The following is a 26,839-nucleotide window of genomic DNA, read 5'->3' on the forward strand; positions in this document are numbered from 1 at the left end:
TATTACAGTTTGGGCATTATGTTGATTTTTCTGAAATTATATTTGTAGATTAGCTATGATATATAAATTTCATATGATGGTAGTCAAGAGGGCATTATAAATTCCTATTATAACAAGAGGGTGTTGGGTCCTTTTGACACAAAAACAGGGTTGAAAACGGCTAGTGTAGAAGTCTTATAGCTCTTTTGTTCTCTAAAATTATTTTTTTGTTTCTTATTTTTTACTCTGAGACTTAAAGTCACTGGAGAGTTTTGAGCAAAAGAGTGCCTGATGTGGTTAGTTTCAGAAACGTCACTCCTGCTGCTCTGTGGAGACAGATGCAGGGGAACACCAACCCTAGTTTAGAGGGTTTATCAGCACCCTCCTTCTGTACTGCTTGGAACTGGATGCCTTCATCTTTGTCCCCGTAGCCCAGCGAGAATGTCGGAGTGTCACTAAGCCGCTCTGCGTCTCAGCTACCCCTTCCAGAAGCAGCTCTGAATGCTACCCACTCTCTGGATTCCCTGTGTTGTCCTGGATCTGAGTTCTGTGATTCTCCATTGCTTGTTAGCTCATATATATACATATATATAAAGCTTGTACATATGTGTGTATATATATATTTACTTTATTTTATGTACTTATATTTACTTTGCATACTTATGTGTGTATGGAGAGAAAAAGAGAGAGAGAGAGAGAGAATGTTATATATATGTAAAATGTATTCTACCTTTCTAGTTGTCCTTGGAGAGAGAGCTGTCCAGATTACCTATTCCACCAATTATTCATTCCACCATTATAAAAGGTGGAAATTCTATAATTTTTTTTAATTAAAAAAAGAGAAACTGGAAGAAAAGAAACCAAAATAACATGTCTCTCTCCGAACAGTGGAATTCAGGTAATTTTATATTTTCTGTATTTTTCAAGTTTTCTGTAATTAAGAAAAAAATTCTTGCTTGTTAGCATTATGTTTAAGAAGTCTGAGAGTCCCACACATTGTAAGCATATTTAAAAATAGAAGGCTTCCCTGGTGGCAAAGTGGTTAAGAATCCGCCTGCCAATGCAGGGGACACGGGTTTGAGCCCTGATCCAGGAAGATCCCACATGCCGCGGAGCAACTAAGCCCAAGCGCCACAACTACTGAGCCTGCGCTCTAGAGCCCACGAGCCACAACTACTGAGCCCATGTGCCACAACTACTGAAGCCCGCACGCCTAGAGCCCGTGCTCCACAAGAGAAGCCACCGCAATGAGAAGCCCCGCGAACCGCAACGAAGAGTAGCCCCCACTCGCCCCAACTAGAGAAAGCCCGCACGCAGCAATGAAGACCCAACGCAGCCAAAAATTTAAAAAACAATTTAAAAAGTAAAGTTGATATTATAAAAAAAATTATCAAAAAAATTTTTTAAAAAGTGATTTAGGAGGGGCTTCCCTGGTGGTGCAGTGGTTGAGAATCTGCCTGCCAATGCAGGGGACACGGGTTCGAGCCCTGGTCCGGGAAGATCCCACATGCCACGGAGCAACTGGGCCCGTGAGCCACAATTACTGAGCCTGCGCGTCTGGAGCCTGTGCTCCGCAACAAGAGAGGCTGCGATAGTGAGAGGCCTGCGCACCGCGATGAAGAGTGGCCCCCGCTTGCCACAACTAGAGAAAGCCCTCGCACAGAAACGAAGACCCAACACAGCCATAAATAAATTTTAAAAATTAAAATTAAAAAAAATAAAAATTAAAAAAGTGATTTAGGATAAGCTTGTTAGGAATGTTCTCATTCATTTTAAGATATGTGAGAGCTTTGTGAATATCCTTGGCCTGGAAATTACAATATTTAGTTGACTATTAGAAAATCATTGTATGGATAACAACAAGGTCCTACTGTATAGCACAGGGAACTATATTCAATATCCTGTAATAAACCATAATGGAAAAAGAATATGAAAAAGAATATATATGTATATGTATAACTGAATCACTTTGCTGTGCACCTGAAACTAACACAACGTTGTAAATCAACTATACTTCAATTTAAAAAATAAATAAATAAAATAGAAAATCATTGTCAATAGGAAAGACTACATGTAATTAAATAATTATGCCCCCACTAGAGGTACCAATGTATTTTGAAACACCACACTGCAACATTTACCTGAAACTGGTTACCTTTTAAGAACCGTTCCCAAACATCCAAGGCTAGTTAATTCATGCAAAACTGTTCACTGATTTTATTATACTTGAAACGCTGGCCAAAGAAATTGTTGATAATGACAGTGGTCTCGTGAAAAAACAAAAACAAAACCAGCTAGAGAGAGGATAATGAAATCTCTGTGCTTTTGTGAGGCAGACGTTGTGGGTACTCAGTCAGACCCCGCTGGATCCTGTTACTGCTTCTAGCTGCGCTTCTCAGCTTCTGGGCTCCGGTAACTCTCACAGGAGGCCGCCCTGGAGCTACAGGGGCCACTTTGCCTACTGGTTTACTCTCCCCCTGGGCAGCCCCAGCCCATGGCCAGTGCAGGAAAAGTGTGAAAGCCCAGCTTCCTTGCCATGAGCTGAGACAAACTCCGAGGCAGAACTTCCACTGCAGTGTTCCCGGTGGGGTCAGGCAGAAACCGCCCCCTGTAAGACTGAAATCACCCTGAGACTTGGCTTCTCTTTCCCTGTCGACTTCCCCTGAGAGCACTTCTGTGATAAACCACTGGCACAGGAATCCCTGATTTGGAATCCGTTTCTATCTCAAATTTCAACTTCTTTAGGGAAAAATATTAGTATAAAAATTTTTTTCTGATCCTGTCAAGGATGCAGCAGGATTTATTTTTATCTACAAGTCAGTTATGACATACATTGGAGTTAAAGACACTTTACATATTTAGCAACTTAATGTTAGTTCACTGAGGAACTATGAGGGACTGCAGGGTTTGTAAGAACTAACAGTATTCAGGTAAGTACATTTTATATCCGTGATATATAAACTGACAATCTAGATCTATGGTCTGCAGAAAAAGGGCTATTCCTGGAAGATCAAATTATCGATTAAGTGGTGGCTTGCAGAAATGCAGGATCCTGAAGGTCATTGGCTCTGAAGAGGAATTTCACTCAAGCCGTCACGACCGAATAGACCCCTTTGTTCCTCTACAGAAGTGTTTATGTCTACAAAGTCTGATCTAGACATCCAGGCTCTTGGGGTACTCTTTCTCCCCAGGTGGAACTGGAAAATTACTGACAAACCCTGGGTGTACTGTTTGACCTACTTTACAGATGACAGAATTTACACTTAAAGGCTTGAAGCCACTTCCCCGAGACAGTTTGTTCAGGAGATGGGAGTGCAGGGGTCTGAACTCAAGCAACCTCTCTCCAGCACCCTCGCCCTTAACTGCTGCCCCAAATGCACAGCATTGTCTCTTGTGTTTATTGTGAGAGGGACAGGCCCAAGACAGACTAAGGAGCTTGCCTAAGGCATCAGAGTGGGTCCCCAAAAGTATTCCTTATCTTGTAAAACTAGACTCTCTGGTCGGCTGTCTGCCTAGTTCTTTCCTTCCTGTTACCCTCTAGATTCAATAAAATCCTCTTTAAATAATTTCTCCTGGTCCCAGCCACACTGCAGAGTATTAAGGGGAGGTCATGGTGGTGACCACTAAGAGCCCTAGAAAGTCAAAGGAGTCTTGACTAATCCAGGTACCCAACCCCACTTAAAGCCTGTTCCAAATCTACCAGACCTTGAGATGAACGTCTATTTTATTCAAGAAGGCAGTGGCTTTTCTAACACCTGGTGACATTCATGAAGAGTCACGCGACGAGGAACACCATTGTGAAACAGTGAGAATGCTGTTGGTCAAAGCATTTTCAGAACGTCAGACATGTTTTACAAATCACATAAAAATAATCCATGATACTGTGGCATAATTAGACATATTAATTTCTACTGTTACATTGTTCCATCAGGAAAGCTTTTCAGTTGGCAGCTAACAGCTTTCGTGGTGGTTTCTATCTTTGGGGTTGGCCCCTCTTGGTCTTGTCCTTGGCTTTGTTCTTGATCTGACTCTGGGGGCCTCCAGTTCTCCACTGACTGACTATAAGAAGAGAGAAGAAAAAGAACAGAATGGGGCATAGAGGGGCAAAATCTATGAGCAGTCATTATACCAAGAATGAACAAATTAGAGAACTACTAAATTGGGAGGAGGGGCTGAGCATTTAAACATTTTTCATTCTAATCACAATATTATACTAGATGTGTTGACAGCAATGGATTCTAACAGGTCCTCCCCACAGAATCCAACTGGGAGCCAATGGGCTGAATTCTTTAATGTGGATGATCATTTTTTGAATTTTCCTTTCTGATAAGTGAAATTTCCTCGCTTAGTTAATAATCGACCTCTGGAACCTAAATAGTATGTTCATGGTCTCATAGAAAGAAGTTTAGTGATTAGATGACTGATAATTACATTACCCATCAATTACTGTTTCCAAATCAACTAGGACTGCCAGATAATGAACCTCTCTCTAAATGACAATGAGAATTGCAAATAAATGAGTTCAGATATTCATAGCATACCAATTAAATTAAATGATTAATCAGTTTCAGAGGGATGGTGAGTTGCCCTTTACCAGGATTTGAGAGGGAGCTGTGAGGTGTGTTTTCTGACTGCTTCATTAAATTTGAGTGCTTTGATGATGAGTTTTAAAGGTACAGGCTAACTATACTACCTTTTCAGCAGATTTTTTTTTTTTTAAGGAAATTGATCAGTGTTTCCTACTAACAGGCTGTATTTTAAGTTTATTTTTCCTATATAAAAATGGTTGAAGGCTTCCCTAGTGGCGCAGTGGTTGAGAATCTGCCTGCCAATGCAGGGGACATGGGTTCGAGCCCTGGTCTGGGAAGATCCCACATGCCGCAGAGCAGCTAGGCCCGTGAGCCACAACTACTGAGCCTGCGCGTCTGGAGCCTGTGCTCTGCAACAAGAGAGGCCGCGACAGTGAGAGGCCCGCGCACCGCGATGAAGAGTGGCCCCCACTTGCCACAACTAGAGACAGCCCTAGCACAGAAACGAAGACCCAACACAGCTATAAATTAATTAATTAATTAATTAATTAATTATTTTTAAAAAATGGTTGAAAACTATATGTATAGGGACTTCCCTGGTGGTGCAGTGGTTAAGAATCCACCTGCCAATGCAGGGGACACGGGTTCAAGCCCTGGTCCGTGAAGATCCCACATGCCTCAGAGCAGCTAAGCCTGTGCACCACAACTACTGAGCCTGCGCTCTAGAGCCCGCGAGCCACAACTACTGAGCTCACGTGCCACAACTACTGAAGCCCGCGCACCTAGAGCCCATGCTCTGCAACAAGAGAAGCCACCGCAATGAGAAGCCCATGCACCACAATGAAGAGTAGCCCCCGCTCGCCGCAACTAGAGAAAGCCCGCGCACAGCAACGGAGACCCAGCGCAGCCAAAAATAAATAAATAAATTTATTTATTTAAAAAAACTATATGTATAATGGTGATATTCACTGCAGCATGAATAACAAGAGCTAAAATCTATGAACGTTCTAAATGTCCAGCCAACATTCCCAAGGCTGAACTGAAGGCTGGTGGTGGGCTATAGGGAAAGGGTTCCTGGGTAAAAACTTCCACTTCTGGTGAGTCTCTGTGGAATTATCAAGATGTAGCTGGAGGCTGCATGTCACCTCACTCCTGGTGTCAGGCAGCTTGACGCTTCCAGGACAAAAACAAAGAATTGTTTTTTCTCCCAATGATGCGTATTTATAAAACTTGAGTATTCGACAGTGGAAGCCAGTGGGAAACTAGGTCTTTTTAGACCAAAACCTTTATTGTTAGAAAAGGTGTTGTAGCAGTTCTTTCTTTTTTTATAGTTAGTACTGTTGGGATACAACTCTTGTTAAAAACTTCTAAAAACCCAATACCAACTGGACAAAGGAAGTGGTCATTACACCCTTTAAAAATCTGTAGCAACAAATACTATTCTAATATGAAATCTAAACCTCAAATACATTGTGTGTGGGAAAACCAGACTTCAGATGCCTCATCTTTATCTACTGAGAAATACCACAAGAAAGGAGAAAAGAATGTCAAGGGTTTACAGTAGCACTGTATAATAGAACTTGCTGTGATCGCCAAAATGTTTTCTGTGCTGTCCAATATGGTAGTCAAAGCGGCCACTGAGCACTTGAAATGTGGCTATTGTGACCGAAGAACTGACTTCTAAATTATATTTAATTTAGATCTAAATTTAGTCACAGGTGATAAATGGCTACCGTATGGGATAGTGCAATTCTAATGTATTTTTCAGTAAATATGTCTGTGGTTTATAGGAAAGAAGCTGTCACATAACAAAGTGGCAGGTAAATTGGTTGCAGAGTTGTGTGCAGATAATCATATTTTGCCAAATGAATCAACTGAACCAGAGGGCTGTCTGTAGAGAATTTAAAAACAACAAAAGCTGATTAAAAGTCTGTTTTTATCATCATCATATGCTGACAGTTCTAAGCAATATCAGTGATAAAGTACCCCTCTCTGCCAGTGTGGAACGTAGTGGTTCCTGCTCCCCTCTTGGTATACAAACTGTTCTCCACGACACCTCAAGTGTGTACAAGGACAAAAGGAAATCAAATGGATTAGCCATTGGGCTGTTCACAAATATTTGGTTCTCCCTCTTACTGGTGAGATTTCACTTCCCCTCACTTTGAACTCAGGTGTAGCCTTGGGACTTGTTTTCAGACAACTTTCTGAGAAAAAGCTCTAAAAGCCAGGGCATGCTGTATGGGCACCTGGCAATGTTCCAGGTAGTGGCTATTCCGGTAGCCTTGTTTCTGGAATGAGGACCATGACCAACCATCAGTGAACACGTAGTTTGTTCAAGAAATAAACCTTTATCACTTTAAGCCACCGAGATTTGGGGGTTGTTTGTTACTGTAGCCTAATCTAGTCTACCTGACTGATGCAGTATACCTAGTAATTTCCCTTAGGAATTTCAGAATTTAGAGATGGAATGAGAGCTTAGCATTGAAAGGATAAAATGAAGAGTTGAACTTTCAAGAACTTATTCTACATAAAGTCACCTTTAAGAAGCTTAAGAGCAGAGAAATGATGAAGCATGGCAGCAATAAGGTAGCAGCCACCCTCCAATTCATTTCATAGGGCGTGGTACTTAAAGGTGCATGGGTTTTTTGTTTTTATGGTTTGTTTTACTTTATTTTTTTATCATTATTTTTAAAATTTATTTTTATTTATTTATTTTTTGGCTGCATTGGGTCTTCGTTGTGGTGCGTGGGCTTCTCACTGTGGTGGCTTCTCTTGCTGTGGAGCATGGGCTCTAGGTGCACAGGCTCCAGTAGTTGTGGCACATGGGCTCAGTAGTTGTGGCTTGCTGGGCTCTAGAGCACAGGCTCAGTAGTCGTGGCACACGAGCTTAGTTGCTCCGCGGCATGTGGGATCTTCCTGGACCAGGGCTCGAACCCGTGTCCCCTGTATTGGCAGGTGGATTCTTTTTTTTTTTTTTTAATATATTTTTTTTAAAGCTTGATGGTATTCACATTGCTTAATTTGTGTCATGCTTTATTTATTTACTTATTTAATTTATTTATGGCTGTGTTGGGTCTTCATTTCTGTGCGAGGGCTTTCTCTAGTTGTGGCAAGCGGGGGCCCCTCTTCATCGCGGTGCACGGACCTCTCACTATCACGGCCTCTCTTGTTGCGGAGCACAGGCTCCAGACGCGCAGGCTCAGTAACTGTGGCTCACGGGCCCAGCTGCTCCGCGGCATGTGGGATCTTCCCAGACCAGGGCTCGAACCCGTGTCCCCTGCATTGGCAGGCAGATTCTCAACCACTGCGCCACCAGGGAAGCCCGGCAGGTGGATTCTTAACCACTCGCTACCAGGGAAGCCCAGGTGTATGGATTTTGATAGAAAAATGGACAAAGGATTACAATGGAAGGTCACCGTAAGGCAAGCATAAGACTCTTAAATATAAAAAGCATGCTCAACTTATTGAATTAGTTAGGGTCAAACTAGGCCATGCTACCATAAGAACAAATGCACCCAACTCAGTAGCTTAACAGAGTTTTCTCACTGGTGCAGGCTGATAGGGGTTGAGCAGCTTTTTCTTCCATCTTATAGCTACGAATCATTGACCTCCATTGGCATACCAACTCTTGATTGCCTTGAAGGAGGTAATACATCACTTGCTCCCATTCTGTTAGTAAGAACGTCATTAAAACCCCTATCTAAATGTACAAGGCACCTGGTAAACATAGTTCAGCTGTACGCCTGGGGGGAGGGGGAGGAAGATACGGGGTGTGTGTGTGTGTGTGTGGCTTTGCCTCTGCCACACTCAGAAGTGCAAAAATAAAAGTAGACAATACTATTCTATCAGGCTGCAGAGCAGAATCTGTCAATATACAACAATTTTTAACTCTGCCATTCTACTTCTAGGAATTTATCCTACAGATGAACTAAGATATATGTAAAAAACTTTTTGTAAAAGCAAGAGATTGGAAAAAATCTTAAATTATCATCAGCAGGGTCCACATTAAACAACTTATCGTACATCCATATGATGGAATACCATGCAGTCATAAAAAAGAATGAGGAAGCTCTTCATGAACTGAGATAGAATAAACTCTGAGATACATAACCACATGAAAAAAATCAATGTGTATAATATCCTACCATTTGGGTAAAAACGAAAAAAATACATATGTATTATGTTTGTATATTTATGAAAGTATCTCCTGATGATCAGGAAAAAACAAACTGATCCCATTGCTTGCCTCCAGAAGGGGAACTGGGGGAATGGCGGTGGGCAGGGAGACTTCTGTTGTAGTCCCTATTTTATCTTTTGGATTTTTAGCCATGCCAATGTATTACCTAATCAAAATTTTATTTATTTAAAAAATGTATTTATTTGGCTGCACTGGGTCTTAGTTGCAGCATGCATGTGGGATCTAGTTCCCTGACCAGGGATCAAACCCGGGCCCCCTGCATTAGGAGCATGGAGTCTTAACCACCGGACCAGCAGGGAAGCCCCACCAAATTTTAAAATGTTTATATGGAGGATGTGAATTCAGACTGCCACTGTGACCTTGAGCAAATTGCTTCATCTTTATGTCTGTTAATCGACAAAAGGGGGGTTAGAATCAGTGCCTCCATCTTGTGGGGTTGTAAGAAACCAATTGCTCGACTTCTGAAGAAAATTCTAATAGAATCAATTGGGGTATGTTTGAACCACCTGCTGATCTAGAAATATTAAAAAGGTACAGCTTGTGAGGCAGTCAGGGAAAGCCTGGTGAGTTTTCCCATGACAAAGGCATTAGAGAGTGCTTGGTGTGTCTGAGAAACTGCAAGGAGGGTGGATGAGATGGAACGAGGACAGCACTAGGTACATGAGATCTCAGGGTGGGAGTGGGAAGACCATGAAGAAGGTATTTGCGGCTTTAGTTTCCTGTGATCCCCCAGCTGCTGTGTAGACTACCTGTAGGGCAGCAAGCCCTTCTGGGAGATACACAACGCTGACCTTCAGCCTGAATCCTCCCTCCCCTCCCCAAGTCGGCATCCTGAATAGCTGGGAAATTAAATGAGTCTTTCTAATTCATGCAAGGACCAAAGAACCGAGAGAAAAACTCGAGACTAAACACTATACATTTTATTTTCCCTGAAATTCTTGACTGTTTCTGCCATCATGTTTTGTACCTTTTTGCAGGGTATTCGGTTTGCTTTAAAGCAATTAGTATTAGATCACAAAAGATAACAGAAGGTCCATTTGTTTTAGTTTAATAAGACGTTTATTCTATCATTATATATAGCTGAACCACCTCTACACACAAAGTAATATGGTCTAAGATTTTTTGAGTGGGAAGGAATTTGGGTCTCAAAAGGTTTTGCGAGCCTGCAACATGTTTTCTGGAAATCATTTAAGTGGGCCTTTTAAAAGACCCTGGAAGAAAATACGAGGAAAATTGGTTTGCAAGAAAACCAGCAATTAGATTTCAAAATTAAACTACCTATTAAGATAGCAAACCAAGAACTGGAAAGAACTGGGGCAACTCCTCTTCCATATTTCGTATGCACTCGACTCCACCCTGGGAAACAGAAGCTTAGTCTAGGGGAAGTCATGAGGCAAGCGGAATGTGGTGGTACGCCCGACCACAACCGGTGGGTGGCCTGGCACGTCTGTGGAATGGTGAGGCTCTTGGGGGTAGTTTGAGCAGGGATGAGAAAAATAACTGTAGACCACACATAAAGTCAGAAACCAACTGAACTTGTATTGACACCAACTACACGACTCTTCTTAGTAGCCTTATGGGAACGGATAAAGTGGCTTGACCCAAGATAACACTGATTAGACTTAGCAATGTAACTTTTAAATAAAACCAACCCTATTTTCCCCAAGGTGGCTTAGATGTCATAATGGGTCACAAACTAACACTACAAATAAAACGTTTACAATTTTGATCCAAGCCCCTTCTATCCTCCCACACTTGAAAGGGACCTGATGAACACCAATTTCCCAATCCTAGCATCACTAGCTTACAAACCTTAGGGTTAAAAACTCCCTCCTCATTTACCCAATATTCAATTTCCATCAGTTTCAATATACACTAGTGTAAATACCATGACTATTTTGCATGAAGTTAAGTATTCTACAGATCAGAATCACGGGATTGAACCAGGAGCTCCCACCTTTTATGTGAACTTCAGTGGTACCATCGAGGCCAAGGCAATTTAATTTAGGTTAACCAGGATTTGTTTCAATTTTTAAGAGAAACATCTTGCAACAGGTTTATTCAATTCTCTTAAAAAATGGTGGCATTCCTTTACTTTCCGCCTTTTGGCAGCAGAAGTTACATACATGGAATAGCAGATTAAGTCTAAAAACGTGGGCCCTAGTCAACTTTATTTTTCGGCATTATGATCATGATGAAGGATCACGACACCCTTCACATTCCCAAGGAAAACTCAATTTAAAGTTTGTCCTTGCCAAACTCCATAAAACAGCCACTCTAGAGTAAACCAGCAGAGCATTGCATCACCCCAATAAAGCTGTAGGTTTCATCACATGCACCAACAAATCTACATGGCTAGTTTCTGCGCTCCTCTTTTACAGAATTTTACACCTATTGTTACCAAACAGCATTTTAAACACGGACATATCAACTGCCTAATAAAGCAAAAACAAAGGCATTTCCCTTATTAGAAACAAGATACACCAAAAACAAAGGCATTTCCCTTATTAGAAACAAGATACACCATCACTTAAAATCTTCAAACATTATTGCACTTTAACTTTCAGAATTTGACAATGCATTCAATGAAGCAATCTGCAGACAACTAGTTTTAACAGACAGATTAAAAAACACTTTTAAGCAGACGTGGATGTCCTAAACTGTTTATTAGGTAAGAATTTTACAAACATTACTTATATTAGCGGTAGCGGTGGAGCTGGAGAGTATTGCGCCTTCTCCAGGCTGCGCGGCGAGAACCACCGATCGTGTGGTGGAACTTGTGGCCCTTGCCGAGGCCGCGGCTCTTTCTGCCCGCAGACGTCAGCCCCCGCATCTCCCTGTGCTTGTGGACTGGTTTGGTGATCCACTGGGTGTCAGGGTTTCTTCTGATAGCTTTATGGAAGGGATCGATGAGGATAACCTCAAAAAACTTGTACGTAGAATCTTCACCCACCCAGTAAGAATTCAGGACCCTCAGGGCCCCACAGTGGCGTCCCGCTCGCTCCTAGAACAGGAAACAAAGGCCCAAGGTCAGCCTCCCACACATCCTAGTAGCCAATCAGGCGGCAAGAATTCCCCCCAGAGGCAGGGACCATTATGATAAGGTAGACGTACGTAGTACCTAACACACATAAACATCCTTAGATTGATTTGCTCCCCAAAGGCCGGGCCCCTAAGTACGATAAGGTAGACTTACTATAAAACAAAGGACTCAGACATGCTTAGATCTAAAACCGTTCTCTCTTATTGCCTCCTTGCCAAGTAAAACATGAATGCTAGTATCTGGCTAACCAAATCCAGTACTCTGGAACCATGCATTTTTCTAGCACAATCGAAGGGTTATTAGCAAAGTTTTACAGAGAACTGTGAAGGCCACGACTCTCTTTCGAATGGTCTTCTTTGCCTTTTCTTTGAAACACAAAACCTTTTTAGTTCGTGGAGGGCAACAGGCCCTCGTTTGCCAACCTCTACAACAGAGCACAGCGTAACTGACTTAGCCGAGAAAGACAGCTTCCTACCGAGCACAGGAAATCAGTGGTACGAACAAACACAGCTTCCCTAACACCTGGGGAGACGTGCTCTTCAAGACCACGTTTACTGCCCTTTAAAAGCGTAGGTTCCACGGACGCACGCTGATCATAAAGCACTTTCCTCTACGTGAGCAAAGACAGGTTCCCAACAGAAACTGACAAAGTCCGATAGCAACTCCTCGCTGGGATTGGTAAAAAACAACATCACCCAACCCCATTTTCAACGCCACAGGGCTCACCTGGGTACAAAGGAACCACGAGGAAAGGTGCCCAAACCCTCGTCCTCCTCCTCCTGCGGGAGGCGGCCAACGCAAGCGCTACTCGAAACCCACTTACCTCGGCCACAGACTGCAGGCTCCGGGCAAACTTGAGCTGGTTCACGCCATGGTGGACGGGCTTGCCGTAGGTGGCGCCCTTCGGGACCGGGCGTTTGCGGCCCCCGCGGCGCACGCGGACCCGGTATATCACATAACCTATTCAGAGAGAAGGGCGCGATGGACTCAGTGCCTTGTCTCTAAGGCGCCGACACGGACTGTTATCTCAGGCCAGCGGCCGGTTTCTGCCGAGGCCCCGGGCGAGCGGGACGGCTCCCCGAGAGCGCTTCCCGGCTCCTCCCGGGGGGGGCAGCATCTCCTCCCGGCCTCCGCGCGGGGCCCGCTCACCTTGCTTGGCCTTGTAGCCCAGCCTGCGCGCCTTGTCGGGCCGGGTGGGGCGCGGGGCCCGGTGCAGCGCCGAGAGCTGGCGGTACTGCCAGCAGCGCACCCTGAGCAGAAAGCGCATCACGTCCGACTGCTTCTTCCTCCACAGCTCCTGGATGTACTTGTAAGCGCCCATCTCGGCTCACCTTTGACGTAAGCCAGCCATTAGTAACACATCATCCCTTTCACGTGTAACGACAAGCCCCCGTCCGCCCGCCCGAGCCGCCACCGACCACAAGGAAAGCCCCGATGATCAAGAAACGGCTCTGCACGAACGCGGGGCGCAGCCGGCCCAGCCCGGCGCCCCGCACGCTGCTGCCGGACGAAGGAACCGAGCTGGCCCTGGGCGCCCGGGGGCGGGGGACCGAGGCGGGCGGCGCCCCAGGCCCGGCCTGCAGAGGCCTTGCCGGGACCCCCAAGGGGAAGGTGCCGCCGCCACCGCCAAGCGGTACTCCTCGAAGAAAAGCTCTCCCTCCCCCCAGGCCCCCGGCCTCACTTCCGGACGCCCCAGGCCCGGCCGCCCGTCCCTCAGCCCCCACGCCTCCCTCTCCACGCTCTGGCCCCAGCTCGGATTCGCGCCGCCATCACAGCATTGCCCCCAGCCCGCTCCGGGAGCCGCCTCTCCACGCCCGCGCTGCCCCGCATCCCGACCGAACCCGCGCCGCACAGGAGACAGGAGGAGCTCCGAGGTCGCAGGGTCCCCGAGCCTGGATGGCGGAGATGAAAAGAGATCCGCGGCGGATAGAATAGCCAATATCCCACCACAGCCTACCTGATGGCTGCCGCCAAACGGAAAGGAAGGACCCTTTCTCCCACAATCCCTTTGGCGCTCCTCCCCCGCCTCTGCGAGCCTCGTTCCGGTGGAAAGCGGCGGCCGCGCAGAGCCTCATGGGACATGTAGTTCCGGCAGAGAGCCCGCGGGGCGGAGTTCGGCCGGGATTGGGCGTAACCTCCCCCCGGGTCCCGTCCCCCGCTCCTCGGGATTCGAGCCTGAGAGGCAGACGCGAGCCGGCGGTGACCGTCAGCAGCAAGGCCTGGGCTAGAGAGCGTCCAGACATCCCGCCGCCTCCAGGAGGCAAGTTGGGGGCGGGGCTCCCGGGGCCGCAGCCCGCGCGCCGCTCTCCTCTGGGCCTGCGAGGCGTGCGGGTCTGTCGGGGGCATCCGGCGGGGCCGCTTTGCGCTGCTGGCGCCTCACCTGGGGTGGGGGTGGGGGGCCGCTGCGGGCTCCCCGCTTTCCCCGGACGCGCGCAGAAACTGGGGGCCCCGGCGGCGCTGCCCCAGCCGGCAGGTGGGGCGCTCGAGGTGCGGGGGCTTGGCGGTGGGAGCCGCGTCTGTCCCCCCCCGGAGCAATTGGGGCTGCAGGCCCCGCTCCGAGGAATTTTGCACCAAAAGGATTGGGGGGGGAGGGGAGGGGGGGTGCAGGCAGGTCCTCGCCTTCCCAGGTCCGTGCCTTTCCTGCGTGCAGATCTGGTCCCAGATTTGCTACGTCAGAACCACGATCTTTCTAGAAAGGCGAAATATTTATATGCCAAAATCTGGTCGTCAGGTGCGAGTGTTTTGGGGAAAAAAGCCGAGAAAATGCAGGCGTTTTGTGTTGCATTCTTTATTGACAGTTTATTTACTAGCTTTTTTGCATCTCCAGAATATTTTCATTTTAGGTAAATCATGTGGTTTAATTCTCTTACAAATTCTAAGTTTAAATGTGGCGAAGGTTTAAGAGACTCATCTTCTAAATTAGTGGGTTTGGTTATTTTTTTTACTCCATTTCCTAATATCCTTTTTTTTTTTTTTTTGTAATTGCAGCTTTACCGTTGTAAAAGCCTTCACAGGTGCATTGATTCATTCAACAGATATTTCTGAAGGGCCTCATATGTGCCCAGCTGCTGGGATGGTAGCAGTGGTCGTCGCAGCAATTCTAGCTTCTTGGAAAAAGGACAATAAACATAAAATGTATATTATGCTCTGTGATAAGTGTTAAGGACAGACATTAAGGGGAAGGGACGGGTAGGGCGTGTTGGGGCAGGGGTGGAAATTTTGGATGGAATATTCAGGTAAGTGTTGAGAAGTGGCGTTTGAGAAAAGACCTTGGAGGTGTGGGGACTGATTTCAGTCAGAGAGAAGAGCGCCAGGGCTGGAGCGTGCCTGCGTTAATACAGGACCAGCAAGGAGGCATAGGGGAAACTGGCCTGTGACATCAAAGAGACGAACGTTCTTATGGACTTTGGGTTTTCACACTTTCTGAGATTGGAAACCATGGCACGATGTTGAGCAGAAGCGTGACTTCATGTGACCTACATTTTAAAAGGATCACTTGGGGACTTCCCTGGTGGTCCAGTGGTTAGGACTCAGAGCTTTCTCTGCCTTGGCCGGGGTTCATCCCTGGTCGGGGAACTAAGATCCCGCAAGCCTGCGCAGCGTGGCCAAAGGAAAAAAAAAAAAAAAAAAAGGATTGTTTGAGGCTAAAAGGAAGAAGGAAAAAGTTTGGACAGTTAGGAGGTTTTATTCATTTTCCTGTTGCTGTTATAACAAATTACAGCAAATTTACTGGCTTAAAAGAGTACAAAGGGACTTCCCTGGCGGTCCAGTGGTTAGGACTCTGCACCTCAAATGCAGGGGGCACGGGTTCGATCTCTGGTTGGGGAACTAGGATCCCACATGCCACGTGGCACGGCCAAAAAATTAAACAATAAAAAAATAAAGAGTACACGTTTATCGTCTTACAGGTCTGTAGGTCAGAAATCTCTCTAGGCTAACATCGAGTTGTCAGTCGAGCTGTGTTCCTTTTAGGGGTGCTAGGGGAGACTCCATTTCCTTGACTTTTCCAGCTTCTGGAGTCCACCTGCATCCCTTGGTTCCTGGCCTCTTCATCTTCAAAGCCAGCATTATAGCATCTTCAAATCTCTCTCTCTCTCACTTCTGCCACTCTTGTCTCTGCCTTATAAAGACACTTGTGATTACATTGAGTCCACTCAGATAATCCAGGATAATCTCCCCATCTCAAGGTTCTTCATTTAGTCACAACCACAAAGTCTTTTTTTTACCATGTAAAGTAGAATACTCATGGATTTGGGGGATTATGATGTGGACATCTTTGAGAGATCAGATGAGAAACTGTAGTGCCTTGGACTACTTCATTAGTGATGGAGGTGCTAAGTGGTCCAGCCTTGGATGTGTTTGAAAGGTAGAGGCTTTATTGATGGATCAGATGTGGGTTGTGAGGAAAATTAGTCAAGAACGATTGACTACAAAGGTGGAATAATCATTTGGAAAGAAGATTCTGGCAATGTGATTAATCACTGCTATTTCTTAATTAGGTTTTGCAGTTTTGTTTGTTGATTTGCAGTTTGCAGTTTCTCAATTAGCAGTTTTGCAAGATTTGGATTGGTATTTTCAATTGATTTTGAGATTCCTGAGGGCAGGGATCATTTCTGATTTTGCCTCCTAGTTTGTGCCTAATGCCTGGCATTAGGATAATCCCTCAGTAAATATTTAGTGAATGAGTGAAAGAATGGTTACTGGAATCTGTTTATTGTATTTCATTATGTGCAGTATTGTTTGCAAAACTCTTTTAATATGTGTTTATGTATGTAAAGTGTATTCATCTATGGTTAAGTGAAAGTATTGCACACAATCCCTGATGTTTACATAAACAAATACACAGTGTAGAGGTTTTCTTCCTGTGATGCTTGCATAATAAGAGCTATAACATCTCTTTATGAGGTTAACAGTGTTTTGGTGATAATATTTTTCAGTTTGCATTAAAAAGTTGTGTTTTACTTTAAAACTAGAATGATTTCCTTAGAAGAACAGCAGGAAGAACAGAAGTACTGACAATTCTGGGTAGCTCTTTCTGATGGCTTTTCAAAAAGAATACTGACCAAGCTCAGTGTTTTCAGCAGAATGGATCAGATCATATTTTTATTCTCTAGCCACATTATTGATTAGCCTGGAAAGCAAAGCAATATGTATTTAAGACTGCATTGGATTTTGCCTGTTAAGCACATACTCTTAGTCATTTACATCAGAATGTCAGGGATTAATAGGTCACAGATTGAATTGTATTGTCCAGCAGTTTCTTAGTGTAGGGACTATACAGGTAGCTGTAGCTACCACTTTTTGTATTAACCTCGTGTTGATGCAGTTTCCGGGTAAGTAGTTTCCGCTCTCATAGCGTTACAGTATTAGAAGTGACCTTAAAGGTCATCCATCTACTCTGGGGCCTTTCAAACTCTCGAAACCTGGGTTTAATAAGAGGCTTGGCCACCCCCAGGATCTATTCATGTGATTCCCTGCCCTTTCAGGGTGCCGCAGATGACCTCTCTTTATATTTGGAAGGAAATGGTGCCTATTTATTGTGTTTGGGAATTATGAAATATTATAATGCTTATAGAACTAAGCTTTTAGTAGGTTTTATTTGTACATATTGAATATATATGTGTGAGAACAACTTCCTTATATGTAATGTGAGTCCCTGCCATCATGATCATATATAGAAAATAAAGTGTTTTGTATGTGTATTTAATGTTATTCATTCAAAATCTTACATTAGATATTAATTTTTTACAGAACACACACTTTTAAAAAATTAATTTTATGGAGGTATAGTTGATGTACAGTATTACATGCGTTTCATGTGTACAACTTAGTGATCCACAGTTTTAAATTATATTCCATTTATAGTTATTATAAAATATTGGCTATATTCCCTGTGCTGTACAATGTAGCCTTGTAGCTTATTTATTTTATACACAGCAGTTTATACCTCAAGAATTATTTTTTTTTTTAAAGATTTTTTGATGTGGACCATTTTTAAAGTCTTTATTGAATTTGTTACAATATTGCTTCTGTTTTTATGGTTTGGTGTTTTGGCTGAGAGGCATGTGGGATCTTAGCTCCCTGACCAGGGATCGAACTCTCATCCCCTGCATTAGAAGGTGAAGTCTTAACCACTGGACTTCCAGGGAAGTCCCAAGAATTCATATTTTTTAATTGATGGTAAAGCAGGTCACTAATCTACAGTTTTTACTCTAGTTGCGGCGAGCAGGGGCTACTCTTCATTGCAGTGCGCGGGCTTCTCATTACTGTGGATTCTCGTTGCGGAGCACAGGCTCTAGGCACATGGGCTTCGGTAGTTGTGGTCCGTGGGTTCAGTAGTTGTGGTGCACGGGCTTAGTGCCCTGCGGCATGTGGGATCTTCCCGGACCAGGGCTTGAACCTGTGTCCCCTGCATTGGCAGGTGGATTCTTAACCTCTGCACCACCAGGGAAGTCCTTATCTTCAGGTTTATGTAGTATTATTGTCTCCCACTTGAAGACAACTAGGAAGCTAGAATGCTTCAGGTGTGCTTTGATTAATCACATTACCCTCTCATCTTTGTTTTCTTTGTGATGGTATAAAATATTTACCATGATCTGTTTTATTTCTTTCCTTCTCTCACCATCCTAAAAAACCTTAAAATCCTTACCTAGTGTTTGAGTTACCTCTTTTCAGTTGCTTTTACTGTTTTCCCTTGAAGTCTTCTCTGAAATACTGAAACAAATGCCCCAATTTATCTTGTACGCACACAAATACAAAATAGTGCATATTTTTAACAAACTTTATCTGCTGATCCTAATATTATTTCAGAGGAAGGGAAATAACAATAGAAAATAACAATAGAAAAATCAGAATTTAGATTCCAGCGGCAACCTTTCCTGATAACAGAATTGTTGCACGTGCCACCATCACTTTCTTATGCTTTTCTCATGTAGTTAGGTGGCAACTTCCTTTAAATTTTAACTCTTATTAAAAGCCCTTTGGGCCTTTCTCACCTTCTGAGATGACCCACATCCTGTCTGTGGAGCATGTTTCTCTCTAAATAAATCCACTTCGGGACTTCCCTGGTGGCACAGTGGTTAAGAATCCGCCTGCCTGTGCAGAGGACATGGGTTCGATCTCTGGTCCAGGAAGATCCCACATGCGGTGGAGCAACTAAGCCCGTGCGCCACAACTACCGAGCCTGCGCTCTAGAGCCCGTGAGCCACAACTACTGAAGACCGCATGCCTAGAGCCCGTGCTCCACAAGAAGAGAAGCCACCGCAATGAGAAGCCCACGCACCACAATGAAGAGCAGCCCCCGCTGGCCTCGACTAGAGAAAGCCCGTGCGCAGCAATGAAGACCCAACACAGCCAAAAAAAAAAAATTTTTTTTCATGTCAGGAGATAAGTGTCATGGCTGATCTGGGTCATAAGAAATTATGGACTTTGACAACTAATCTACGACAAAGGAGGCAAGGATATACAATGGAGAAGAGACAGCCTCTTCAATAAGTGGTGCTGGGAAAACTGGACAGCTACATGTAAAAGAATGAGATTAGAACACTCCCTAACACCATACACAAAAATAAACTCAAAATGGATTAAAGACCTAAAGGTAAGGTCAAAAACCATAAAACTCCCTGAAGAAAACATAGGCAGAACACTCTTTGACTTAAATCTTAGAAATACTTTTTTGAATCTGTTTCCTAAGGCAAAGGAAACAAAAGCAAAAGTAAACAAATGGCACCTAATTAAACTTAAAAGGTTGTGCACAGCAAAGAAAACCATCAACAAAATGAAGACAACCTACTGAATGGGAGAAAATATTTGCACATGATATGACTGCTAAGGGCTTAATATCCAAAATACAACTCATACAATTCAATATAAAAAAGACCCCAATTTAAAAATGGGTGGCGGACCTAAATAGACACTTTTTCAAAGAAGACACACTGATGGCCAACAGGCACGTGAAAAGATGCTCAACGTCGTTCATCATCAGAGAAATGCAAATCAAAACCACAATGAGCTATCACCTCACACCTGTTAGAATGGCTATCATCCGAAAGTCTACGAATAACAAACGTAGGCAAGGATGTGGAGGAAAGCGGACCCTCTTGCACTGTTGGTGGGAATGTAAACTGGTGCAGCCACTGTGGAAAACAGTATGGAGGTTCCTCAAAAACCTAAACATAGAGCTACCATATGATCCAGCATTTCCACTCCTGGGTATATATCCAAAGAAAACAAACATGCAAATTTGAAAAGATACTACATCCCAATGTTTGTTGCAGCAATATTTACAGCAGCCAAGATATGGAAGCAACCTAAGTGTCCATCAACAGAGGAATGGATAAAGAAGATATCAATATATACAATGGAATACTACTCAGCCATAAAAAAGAATGAAATTTTGCTATTTGCAACAACGTGGACGGACCTGGAGGGTATTATGCTTATTGAAATAAGTCAGAGAAAAGACAAATATTGTATGTTATCATTTATATGTGGAATTTAAAAAAATACAACAAACTAGTGGATATAACAAAAAAGAAACAGACTCAGAGATACAGAGAACAAACTAGTGGTTACCAGTGGGGGGAGAGAGGGGGGAGGGGCAAGATAGGGGTAGGGGATTATACTCCTATGTATAAAATAAATAAGCTACAAGGATATATTGTACAGCACAGAGAAGATAGCCAATATTTTATAATAACTATACATGGAGTATAATCTATAAAATTTTTGACTCTTTGTTGTACACCTGAAACTAACATAACACTGGAAATCAGCTATACCTCAATAAAAAAAAAATTACAGACTTTGGGAAAACAGTAGAGAAGACTTACAGGAAGTTCATTTGTTAATGTTTTAGGTGTTGATAAAAAAAATAGTGATGTGTGACACACGTGTGCACACACATACAGAGAGATGCCCACCGTCCCTTTTATTTGAATGCTCATTTGGACTTTCTTCTTGTTGTTTTCTGACTTGAAGGCGTCATGGCATGCTTTTTTGTCAGCGCTATTGCATGTTCCACACTTCTAGGTAAGAGAACTGGAGGAAAGGAGGCAAAAGACAATGTGGAACTTTAACTTCTCTTCCCAAGTTTTTCTGTTGTATTTAATGAGACCCCTTTCCCTTTCTGTCTTGTCTGCTGGTACCTTGCCTTCTGGAAAATAAAAACTTTGACGAAAATTCAAGAAAGTGTTACCCAGTCTCGCTCTTCCATGCATTTGTGAGGAAGCGAGGGAAATGAGTTTTCCTTTCTTTCAGTTTAAAGTGCATGAAGAACTGTGACGCAAAAAGAAGTACGACTAAGACAGCCCCAAATCCAGTTTCTCACTCTCCTGAGAAAAGACTGACGTTTGCATTGATAGTGTTAATACTTCTTTAAAAAATGATGTCTACTCTCTGTCCAAATTTTTATCTTCATGCCTCCTTAAATTTTTACTTAAATGCTTATTTTTCCAGGTAAACATTGACGAGCAGGCAGTCTTTCAAGGATTGCTTCATCTAGGATTCGGTTCGGATTCCTATAGACTTAATTAGTATTGGAATAGTCTTTGTATAAGATGTGTTTATGCTGTTTGAAAACAAACATATATCTATACATGTATTCTTATGCTTCTCTAGGTCACCTCTGCAGAGATATATAGGAAACTAGTAACACTGATTAAGGGAGGACGGGAACCAGGAATGGGGTTTGGAAGGATGTACCGTATTCTACATTTCTTTTTATACTTGCAGTTTCCCCCTGTGTATGTATTACTAATTAAATTTAAACACAGAAAGAAAGAAAAAGGAAAGGTTGATTTTTTTTCTTTTTTCTTTTTTTTAAACAGTACACAGTTTTAAAGAGCTTCTCTTTTCTTCACAGTGATATCCTAAGAGAAGATGGGAAAGGGCTGTAAGGTTGTGGTTTGCGGCTTGTTATCTGTGGGGAAAACGGCAATTTTGGAGCAGCTCCTTTATGGGAATCATACTATTGGTAAGATTATTTTTCCCTAGTTTCCCTGCAGGTTCTTCTGGGAACTGGTCAGGGTCTTTTGTTGGTCGTGCTAACTTAAAGATGGGCAGTGGTGCACAAAAGTGAGGTGTCATTGAGAGGGACCGAAAGGGTCATAGAAATCGACAGAGATGAGGCGGGGAAAGTAGGGGCAAGGAAAAAACATCTTTATGTTGTTGAAATTCCAGAGTGCTTGCACTTACTCTGTTAGAACAAGAGTTGTAACAGGTAAGAAAAATGTTGTCTCTATGTGGTTTCCAGTGTGTTTACATGATGAAGAGTGGTCTTGGAATCACAGACTCACTGACTTCAGAATACGTTGAATGATCTCTCATTCTCATTTCAAACATGACTTTCCAGTACTGCTGTATAGGTTTTAAGAATGGAAGAGACAGTTGTTTGCTGCAGTATGACCTAATTTTGTGAATCGGATTATCTCATTCATTTATTCATTCATTGAGTTAAATAATTGTTCAGTACTTGCTCTTTGGTACAGGCTGTGATGAGGCCTGTGGGGATATAGAGGTGGAGAAGCATCTCTGGCTTTAAGGAGGTCACAGTTCGGTAAGGAAGGACAGACATAACACGTTAGAATCAAACAAGGCTTATCTTAGGGAGATACGTAGAATCCCAGATCTTTGAAGTATTTATCGATGGCAAGTGGCTTCAAGCACATTTCTGTCTTACTTTTATTAACCATTTTGATGAACTCTGATTCTCTTCCACCTTCCCAGAATAATATTTAACAACTTCGGTTAAATCCATATTTGGTTTTTATTAATAACGATGCCTGTGCCAGAAGGTCTGTAAACCTATCACAGTGCTGCACTATTGGTTCTGAATTTTTCACCTTCAGATTCTAATTTATGCCAGTGAAAAAGTAAATTATGCCCAAAGAGGGAAAAAAAGAATCCCTTTCCCCTCTTAAAACCCCAACAGATTTTGTTTCTGTAGGCTATGTCTTATGATATTTTTATTGTATTAGAGATTAAACCTGAGGAAATTTTTAAAAAAACTTATCACGTAAAATAATAACAATAAACTTATTGTATGCTAAGGTAACACATTTTAATGAAAAATAGTTATATTTTCAAAAAAAATCTAGTGAGAAGGTGAGTGTTGATTTACGTTTTTGAGAATCGAATGTCCAGCCTGATAGAAGGCAGCTGGATTATCATATCGGCTTGCCTTTGCATTCAGTCTGTTGTTATATGTTTTTTTAGTTGAAATATGTGAAGAAAAGGTGGCCTCACACAAATATGTGGTTGAAAAAGGTAGGACTATTTTAGTAGCTTTGCAGATGATGGTGGACTTCCTTCTTTGGTGTTTCACTAAAACTCAATCGGTGACGGTTACTTAAAGGTTATTGCAGTGTGGAGTCTGAAGCCACGTCAGCGAACTTCTCCTGTTCTATTACATTAAAACCTCATTGATTTATCTTGCACTTCAAATGGGTTTTTTGCCCATGCATGGTTTCTTAACATTTATGAATTGGTCATTTGGAAAATACTTGTTAACTGAGGTAAGCAGATCTTCCAAATACCATTTATTAATATCATCAACAGTCTCATCGGTATTGGGAAGCTATCAAGTTTCTGCTGATGGATACAATTCTCATTTTTGCTTGAAAGCTCAAATCTTATCATTAACAACAGATACTATCAGTTATTTTCCTTGAAATGATAGGCTCTCGTTATTCATCTTTGAGAAAATGTCTGTCAAATACCCTGAATAACCATGGTTTTTTTCTGTTATTCCTTCTTTAAAAAAAAAAAAGAAGTGGGACTTCCCTGGTGGTGCATTGGTTAAGAATCCTCATGCCAGTACCGGGGACACGGGTTCGATCCCTGGTCCTGAAGGATCCCACATGCCGCGGAGCAACTAAGCCCGTGCGCCACAACTACTTAGCCTGCGCTCTAGAGCCTGCGAGCCACAACTACTGAGCCCATGCGCTGCAACTACTGAAGCCCATGCCTAGAGCCCGTGCTCCGCAACAAGAGAAGCCACTGCAATGAGAAGCCCGCACACCGCAAGTAGAGAAAGCCTGTGTGCAGCAGGGAAGACCCAACACAGCCAAAAAAAAAAAAGTAGCTATTTCAACTTGAAACTCAAATGCAAGAGCTTTTCCTCCAGACAGTTACCATTATTCATTAAGCAGAAATACTTCATGTATACTTCTCATTAATCACATAGAATATTTTTTTTAACATGACAGCTTTTTTTTTTTAATTTTTATTTATTAATTAATTTATTTATTTTTGGGTATGTTGGGTCTTCATTTCTGTGCGAGGGCTTTCTCTAGTTGCAGCGAGCAGGGGCCACTCTTCATTGTGGTGCGCGGGCCTCTCACTGTTGCAGCCTCTCTTGTTGCGGAGCACAGGCTCCAGACGCGCAGGCTCAGCAGTTGTGGTGCACGGGCTCAGCTGCTCCGCGGCATGTGGCATCTTCCCAGACCAGGGCTCGAACCCGTGTCCCCTGCATTGGCAGGCAGACTCTCAACCACTGTGCCACCAGGGAAGCCCCACATAGAATATTAAAAAGATGTAAAGATACATACTCAAAGATTAGGATTTAATAAATTTGGTAATTTTTCCTGCTTCATCAAGGACATTCTTAAGTAAAACTGGCTTTTTCTTTTGAAACTGCAAGTATGAGGTGTTGAGGAATTCAGCCTCTAATACAGTTGGTGCCACTGCCTTGATTTGTACTAAGGCATCAGCAGCTTTTTTTTTAGAGCATTTTTTTTTAAGTATTCTTTTTTTTTTTTTTAAATTTATTTATTTAATTGCACAGGGTCTTAGTTGTGGCATGTGAAGTCTTAGTTGCAGCATGCACGTGGGATCTAGTTCCCTGACCAGGAATCGAACCCGGGCCCCCTGCATTGGGAGTGCGGAGTCCTATCCACTGCGCCACCAGGGAAGTCCCCTAGAGCATTTTTTTTTCAATTAATTAATTAATTTTATTTTTGGCTGTGTTGGGTCTTCGTTGCTTCGTGCAGGCTTTCTCTAGTTGCAGCGAGCAGGGGCTACTCTTCTTTGCACAGGCTTCTCATTGCGGTGGCTTCTCTTGTTGTGGAGCACGGGCTTCAGTTGTGGCACGTGAGCTCTAGAGCGCAGGCTTAGTAGTTGTGGCACACGGGCTTAGTCGCTCCGCGGCATGTGGGATCTTCCTGGACCAGGGCTCGAACCCGTGTCTCCTGCACTGGGAGGCGAATTCTTAACCACTTCACCACCAGGGAAGTCCTGGCATCAGCAGTTTTACCCATCATTACTTTTATATCATCAGCGCAAATGTCAACACAGTGAAAAAGACGAATGTCTTATATTATTATGAAAATAGTTTTGCCCATATGGGTTCCCTGAAAGGAGACCTCAAGGGATCTCTGTAGACCACACTTTGACAACTGCTGGCACATGTAAATATTCTCAGCTGAGCAGTATTATGTACTATGATTGTTTCTTTTCTTTCTTTTTCTTCTTATGGAGGCTAATATTTGCTCTATCACTTCTTTAGTTTTGTTTATACCTTTTGCTGATTCTTCCACATGTCCAGATGGTTCTCAGTTCTCCATGAGGTCAATCATATCAGATAATCCACCCTGCCCTTTTTTTTTGAGATATTTTTCCAAAAATATCTAGCTAGCATTCTCTTATCTGGGCCAATTGTACAGCTGTCACCATAGAACTTCCCTTTACTTTTTCTTTCTTCCTGGGTTTGATTTACTGTTTTCTAGATCTCCCGTCCCCTTCTGTTTACGCCCTTCTTTTGGTGGAGCGCATCTTGCAGTACTTTTTTGGGGGTTGAAAAGGTTGTACAGTGGGATGAGGCATCGGGTGATGACAGCCCTCAGAATGCCCTCTATGCCTGGTGCACAGTAGTAATCCTGGGGCTTCTGAATAAAGGTATTTACTGTTGTCCCTATGATTCCCTTTACTCTCTTGTGAGGTTTTGTTTTCCGAATCTGGTGTCTTCCTCTTTCTATGATTACATGCTAATTTTGATGGCGGGCCTCCCTCAAAGAGTTTCCTGAGAAAATGTGCACGATACATATTCTGAGGCTTCACGTGTTTGAAAATGTCTTTACTTTCATTCACAATTGAGTTATAATTTTGATGGGTATAGAATTCTAGATGGAGAATAATTTCCTTCCAAAATGTTGAAAGCATTGGTCCATTATCATCTTTTCTCTTTCTTTTATTATAAAATGCATCACACATATAGAAAAGTGCATAAAACACGTATGTGGTTTAATGAATAATTATAAAACCTTTGCATAACCTCCACACAGGTCAAAAGGTAGAAGACTGCAGGTACTCTCATCAGCTCCCCGTGTTCCTCTCTTCAATCAAAACTCAGCCCTGCCCTTGACTTTTGGTTAATCCCTTCTTTTCTTTATCGTTTTGCCACCTATGTGTGTATCACTGGATGACATAGTTTATTTTTGCCTCTTACTGACTTGATATCAACGGAATCATACCGTATAAATTTTTCAGTGTTTGTTTTTTTTCACTCAGCATTATATTTGTAAGACTCATCCATATTGTTTTAAGTAGGTGTGGTATAATTTTCATGATAGGTATATTGTCTCAATATACCTCCATTTATTTACCTCTTGTATCTTTATTTTTTTGCCCGCCCCATGTGGCATGCGGCATGTGGGATCTTGGTTCCCTGACCAGGGATCAAACCCGTGTCACCTGCATTGGGAGCATGGCGTCTTATCCACTGGACTGCCATGGAAGTCCGTATTTACCTCTTGTATCTTGGTGAACATTTGGGTTGTTTCCAGTCTGGGGCTATTAGAAATAGTGCTGCTGTGAACAGTCTTATGCACGTATCCCAGCTATGATTTGGACAAGGTCTGGGGGATATACCTAGGAATGAAATTGCAGGCTAATAGACCATGTGTATCTTCAGTTTACCAGATTCTAATATCTTCTTCCAGTGATTCTGAGAAGCCAGACGCCATCGTGATTCTTTTTTTTTTTTTTTTGCATTCTGCATGTCTTTTTCAGGTTTTTTTCTAGTAATCCTTCTTTTTTTTTTTTTTTTTTTTTTTTTCTACTTTATTTATTTATTTCTTTATTTTTGGCTGTGTT

The 26,839-nt window shown here is 43.0% G+C and overlaps 2 protein-coding genes across 9 annotated transcripts in view; one reads left to right on the top strand and one right to left on the bottom strand.

The window, feature by feature from the left end:
- NKIRAS1 (NFKB inhibitor interacting Ras like 1) overlaps positions 1 to 26,839 on the top strand; it is a 63,957-nt gene that overhangs the window by 26,697 nt on the left and 10,421 nt on the right. Inside the window, exons 1-3 of one of the 7 annotated variants that reach the window (XM_007173868.3) lie at positions 13,935 to 14,009; positions 14,738 to 14,763; positions 21,612 to 21,722. In XM_007173868.3, coding sequence (XP_007173930.1) covers positions 21,629 to 21,722 — 94 coding nt within the window. In that variant the 5' untranslated portion in view covers positions 13,935 to 14,009; positions 14,738 to 14,763; positions 21,612 to 21,628. The other 6 variants (XM_007173867.3, XM_057545028.1, XM_057545029.1 and 3 more) reach the window with 6 other exon arrangements.
- On the bottom strand, positions 11,354 to 13,812 carry RPL15 (ribosomal protein L15). 2 transcript variants are annotated; one of them, XM_057545030.1, is made up of 4 exons: positions 13,707 to 13,812; positions 12,899 to 13,080; positions 12,573 to 12,709; positions 11,354 to 11,710 (listed from the first exon to the last, which is right to left on the bottom strand). In XM_057545030.1, exons 2-4 carry the CDS (start codon positions 13,068 to 13,070, stop codon positions 11,405 to 11,407), a joined length of 615 nt encoding a protein of 204 aa, XP_057401013.1. In that variant the 5' UTR covers positions 13,071 to 13,080; positions 13,707 to 13,812; the 3' UTR covers positions 11,354 to 11,404. The 2 variants fall into 2 exon arrangements, with proteins under 2 accessions (XP_057401013.1, XP_007173933.1); XM_007173871.3 differs by lacking the exon at positions 13,707 to 13,812 and adding an exon at positions 13,602 to 13,624.

The sequence above is a fragment of the Balaenoptera acutorostrata genome, chromosome 4 (assembly GCF_949987535.1).
Source record: "Balaenoptera acutorostrata chromosome 4, mBalAcu1.1, whole genome shotgun sequence".
Lineage (NCBI taxonomy): Eukaryota > Metazoa > Chordata > Mammalia > Artiodactyla > Balaenopteridae > Balaenoptera > Balaenoptera acutorostrata.